The sequence below is a fragment of the Schistocerca nitens genome, chromosome 1 (genome assembly GCF_023898315.1).
Source record: "Schistocerca nitens isolate TAMUIC-IGC-003100 chromosome 1, iqSchNite1.1, whole genome shotgun sequence".
NCBI lineage: Eukaryota > Metazoa > Arthropoda > Insecta > Orthoptera > Acrididae > Schistocerca > Schistocerca nitens.
In genome coordinates, this window is record NC_064614.1 from 113561114 (window position 1) to 113567113 (window position 6000).

General features: G+C 38.6%; 1 protein-coding gene across 3 annotated transcripts in view; it reads left to right on the plus strand.

Annotated features, from left to right (window-relative positions):
* Positions 1 to 5096, plus strand: part of LOC126242038 (transcription initiation factor TFIID subunit 13) — a 428741-nt gene extending 423645 nt beyond the window's left edge. For all 3 annotated transcript variants that reach the window (XM_049948058.1, XM_049948057.1, XM_049948056.1), the window contains one exon: positions 4748 to 5096. In XM_049948058.1, the coding sequence (XP_049804015.1) occupies positions 4748 to 4921 (174 nt within the window). In that variant the 3' untranslated portion in view covers positions 4922 to 5096. The remainder of the gene's footprint in view (positions 1 to 4747) is intronic.
* The last annotated feature ends 904 nt before the right edge of the window (positions 5097 to 6000 follow it).

The following is a 6000-nucleotide window of genomic DNA, read 5'->3' on the forward strand; positions in this document are numbered from 1 at the left end:
TTCGAATGTGTTCAATCGATAGACCAACGTGCACTGGATACTATGCGCTTTGTGAAACAATCTTTTTTTTTTCTTCAAGAATATGAATTTGGCACCTCCTGAAATTGCTATCCAGGGCAAATGCCCCACTTCGCCCCCCCCCCCTCCCCCCAGGTCTGGGCATGTCTTAAGAGGGATAGATTATAATTACGGATCTTGATGTGGACATACTCCCATCATGCTATCAGAGAGCAGCACCCAGAAAAAGAATAAGAATGGGCAGTGTGCTTGCATATAGATGTTTGACAGTTAAAGTTACCTTGCCAAGAACAGTGTTATGAAACTGAAACATCCCTTCTAATCACCCAGGCCTTTAACAGTTGATTCCTTTTTCCTTAAGGCCATACATAGCGCAAAATGCATTCTTGTACTTAAACATATATAAGTCCAAAAATATTACAGTTAACGCAGTAAAACTTGAGACTACTTTATACAACATAATGCTTCATATTCTGTGCAATTTTTGTTGGAAAATGCGCATAAACATTCATTGTGTAAATATTTGAATTTTTAATTAACATTGTTTCTATAATGTACCATTTCTTGCAAACTAATGAAGCAATAAAATTGGAATTTCACAGTTTACATCTGTATAAGTGGCTCATAAAATGTGTGGAGCAGATTTTTGTTTAAAGTCATAGATACTTTGAAATTAATTTTTTAGTTTTGTGTTGCTCGGGACTGGTCTATTTTTCTCAGATTTTAAAGGAGAACTTTTCCCAGAGAAAAGGTAGTAGAACGTGCTGCACAGGATTATTCAGTAAGTAATTCTTAAGAGCTATGCCAAATTTCAGGATGTTTGCTTTATAGTTCATGACAAAAGGTACATTATATCTCAAAAAAGTCAGTTTACGACAATTCACATTTGAAGTTTTTATTTCAATTTTTGGCAGTATCACTATATGTCTAGGGACTAATGATGTCCATATCCATAATCTTTATTCTCTTCCTCGTCTTTCTGGGGTAATCTCTTCTCTTGCCTCTTTTGCATTGCCAACTTTTGCATTTTTCTTCAGCTGTCTAGCTTTGTCCAGTCGCACTTCATTCATCCTTCTGAGTATCTTCAACGTGAATGCACCTGGATGGGAGCCTAGTCTCTGCAGGCACTTAATCCTACCAACATTTTCACTAGTGAATACTAGACAGGCATCGCATGCAGATGTCTTCACACATACTGTTTTTGGACAACTCATCCAGACAAGGTATTTGTATTGTGTGAGCTCTCATTTATATTGTGTGTTTTCCCATGTACACACTTTTTTCAGGAGTTCGGGTTTGGCTAGGTACCTGAAAGTTGGTTTTATAACATCTGAAACAGCAAGTGGTAAACCATGTTTTTGGGTGTATGGCTTTCCATTGGCTTTTTCCTGAAGATATTTGCACCATGAGTTGTTCACATTTAGGAGCAGCATCTGTAATACTGTTATTTAAATTTCCTGTAGCTTTTAGACATGTGAAATTCGACATTTCCACACCTTTTTGAATATGTGTCCACTGTTATGATCCATTTTGAGCAAAACAAGTTGATATATGCAAAACTATAAAATAAGTTTGTAGCATGTACTATTAAAACAATCATGTTGTAAACAAAGGAATAAGCAAAGAGAATCTTTTCACATCCTTCTAGACTTATCTGCAGTTTGTTTCAATTGTGTGAACAAAAAATTGACCCACAAGAAAGTAGCATAGAAAAGTCGTGGATCACAGCATAGAAAGAGGAGGTGTGGCAGGTGCAGACGCACAAACAAACTTTTTTAAAACTTATTTCTAGCCGGAATTCAATTATAAAACTTTGGGATGTTATTCTTAACAAATCAATCTAATAAATTACTCAGTTAAAAAAAAAACTTCATTTTTTTAATCCCCCCCCCCCTACATATGCCCCTGGATCTGTTCATATCTTCTGCTTATTAGGGAAGGGAGCTGTTGGCGAAATTGGAGGAGGGAGGGGCACTTATATCTCCCAGTGGGGAATTATTTGGATGGGATTACGTGGGTAACACGGATATTCACCTTAAAGTCAGAGAGAACCTATGGAAAATCTTGTGAGAACTGCCACCTTATTTTACTGCACTAAGTGTGGTCATCATTGCCTCCAGGAGTGCAGCAGATAGGTGTTGGGTGATCTTAAACACAGCCAGAGTGATAAGCACTGCAATTTCACCTTTCAGTTCTGTCGCCCATCCTGTTGTTGTTCGTAGTCCTGTTGCCGCATTCTGTCACTGCAATTACTTTTTCTCCATAGCACACTGCTAGTGATACTGCTACTCTGCTCACAGGTGCTAGCTGTAAAGCTTGCCACATCTTCATTTATTCTTGGCACCTCTTATCACAAGCTATGTTCACCTGGTCAAATACCTTCTTGCCCTCCATCTTCCCACTAGTGCAACTATGGTGTGAGAAGGGCTTGCAGCTACCCCTTCCCACCCATTTCCAGCTGCCAACGTGTGTTACACCACAGTGACCAGAAATCAGTTTGTGATCCACCCTTATCGTGCAACAACATTTGTCATGATTGCCAGCATACTTGACACATCTTATTGTGGCAGTATTTGGCCGCATGCCTCTCTTGCTGGTATTTAAAGCACTGAGGCTTTCTGTTGAGTCCTGTTGAGAGAGGTTCCACAAAGACTTTGCAAGGCTCCTTCAACCCTGCCCTGTCCTCTTATCATATCGATGTGCAGCATGAGTAATGATTATTTCGTAAGTTAACAGTACTGCATGGGGCATTTCTGTGTCAAATATTCAATGCAACCTCTGCAGGATGACTGCCATTGCCAGTTTTTCTTCTTCTGATCTGTCTTCTACAGAGGTTTGGCGATGAGCTTGGCTACCAGATGTGCTTGTTGCCAGCCTATGTCTAAAGCAGGACATTGTTGTTGTGAGAGTAATTTTGTATATAGTTCTGAAAATTATCACAAAACACTTCAAAATAACTTCGTTGAATGGTAGGGCAGGAAGTCTCCCATGACCTTATCAGTGATTCATCCTGGCATACACTGTAGCACAGAATATCCAAGTCAGGATGGCCAGACGGGATATGAACTCCACTCTGAATGTCAGGAGTGGGAGTGGCTGCATTCACTTCACCCATGCCCTGATGGCCCTTGTGTCATTAGTTTGTTGCAGCTTCACATCTGCCTAAATACAGTGGGCTGTGTCATCTTCTTCTTATTGCTTGCTGAAGTTTTCCCAGCAGGACTGCCAGCCTCATAATCTGAGTTCCCTTCAGCTGACTCAGTAATTACAGCCATCCAATGTCATTTGGTGTCTTTCTACAGTTATGCCTATTTTTTCCCTTCCTGGAAGCTGACAACTGCTATCATATTGATGTGATAGAATTGCGTTTTCCTGGAAACATTTCTCAGCTTTATTTTTGATAAGGATAGAAGCTGAAGTAATGAGTGAAAATTTGTGCCAAGGCCAGGACTTGAACCCTGGTCTCATGCTTACTAGATGTGCTAACCACTACATCGCCATGGCATTGTGGCTCACACTACTACATGGACTACCCTCCATAACACAAATGTCAGTTCATGCCTCCAGCCCATTTTCCCTTCTTAAATCATCAGTACTGCTGAGGCTCTCTGATATTGGAATAGCAGCCCAGCTTTGTATGTAATGGGGAAATCTTGATATCATGGAATACATTTTCCTGGGGACATGTTAGTCTCAACTTTATCTTCGATAAAGTGTCTGCCCTGGTACATCTATTTCCTGTGGCTAAAACTGAAATTCCCAGCTTACTCATAAAGCACTCCAGGACCGTTGTATGGATATTGAGTCAAGTATACTTCATTTTGCATAAAGTACCTTGAGGGAAAGTTATATTGCAATAAAAGTTTATAACCAAATCTAGCAACATTTTGTTTTTACCTTATACAGTATGCCAAGATTGTCCACTAACCCCTTGGTACATAACCTGTGCAATAAAATAGTCCCTTGTCATACATATATTCCAGAAAATTGTTACACCCACATAACATCCTTTCCTGGATGCCTCAAATGGTTCTGACATATCTGTTGCCGAAGTGTAGCCTCTTTGATCCTCCAAAGTTGGCAACTCTGACAATGATCTTTGGTAAACTATGGATGGTATGCCCTTGACCAATGAGAGTATGTGGAGCAAATCTCTGACATCTCTGGTAGAATTGTGTGTATGTCTGTCACAATGGTTCCAACATCCAAGTCTCAGAAGAACTGGCAACTCCCTAGACTTCACACCTGGTACCATAGAGCTTTATACTCCCAGCTCTCACTGTGTAGGCTGCCTACAATTGCTGTTTTCTGCCTACAATTGCTGTTTTCGACTTTCACAGTGATTGTTCATCACAAATGAAATCAATATTTTCAAATGTAGGTGAGCAGTCATTACAGTTTGGATGGCAAGTAAAGTAATACATCCCAGGGCCCAATTGAGTGATAGTAGGAGTAACTTCCCATGAATACACACAGAGGTCATTAAGACATTTTATTACACATCAATCACTGAAGAAGATGTGACAGTTATTACCAAATGCGGGCAATTATTCTGATATTTTTTAAACCTTCTACATTTTCATATTCACACAATAAAGCAAGTTGCTTACCAAATTTGTTGCACATTTCTTTTATCCCATGGTGTGTATACTAACATTTTCTCCAGCTGTTATTAATAGTGTGATTGCTATTTTTTGCTGATTTTTTTGTTTGTTCTTTCATTTTTCAGACACACAAAGCTATGGAAATTGGAAGGACAGGAAGGGTTCAGGTTGAGGATATTGTTTTCCTTGTGCGAAAAGACGCAAGGAAATATGCACGTGTGAAGGATTTACTTACAATGAATGAAGAACTGAAGAAAGCCAGGAAGGCATTTGATGAAGTGAAGTATGTGGGGACATAGTATGTGACGTGACAGGCTTCTGTGTAAATTAATATTTTTGTAAAAAAGTGTATTTATAAATAAACAGCATTTTGTCAACTATACTTTTCTGTCAGTTGACAATGTTAGTTGTAATGTAACATATATTCATAGTTTACATTGTCACATGAAAAATATATATATCATCAGAACCCCACACACCGAAGTTTTTGTACAAAACCATTTATTAATTTAGCATAGATGCTATCATGGTGGTTCATAAGCAAGAAATGATCACATTGTATTTGCAAGAAATGAGGGGTTTCCTATGTGATTGTGAAGAGAGAAATTTTTTCTTGACTAAGCCCAGTTATTTGTTCAATTATTCTGCACAATTTTGTATGTTTGCCCCATGAAAATATCTGGTGTGCCTACTGTCCAATCTCATTCCAGTAACCTGATGCTGGGAATTTTTTTAAAATCACACATCACACTTACTTCACAGCCAAAGCCCTTGACAAACAGAAGTGGTATGTTGTATTTCTTTGTGTATAACAGCCTTCCTGTTGGTTCCCATTTTCCTAAGACATTGTATAGTAAGAATAACTGCACTTTCAACCACAGACCTCCCGTGGCATTTACAACAAAAACCATGCTGCTTTACAGTCATCTCACTAGAGCTGAGAATCTTGACAGTCCATTCATAACTAATTTGTGTATCTAATGAACTCATTGTGTTTTTAAACTAGTCTTTATTTCCTCATGATTAGTTTCTTGTAATCACTGTCCAGATATTCCTCAGGTATTTTTAGAAGTTCACATTATAGATCATGTACAATCAGCTTGTTCCATGAAACTATGTGTCAAAGAGGTTGTCTTCTGACATCAATGAGTTGTTTACAACATATCAGTTTCTCTACACTGAGACATAACAAGAATACTTTTAAACTTATTGCATCTCAATTGAAAGATAATAAAATGGTAAGTGTGGCTGAACATCACAATTAAGGAAACAGTTTTAATATAACTTGGCAATACTATTATGCAGTTACTCTGGACTTATGGCCTGCGTTGCTTAATATAGAAAACGTGTCAGCACCGTCCCTATTAGCGCGTGTGAT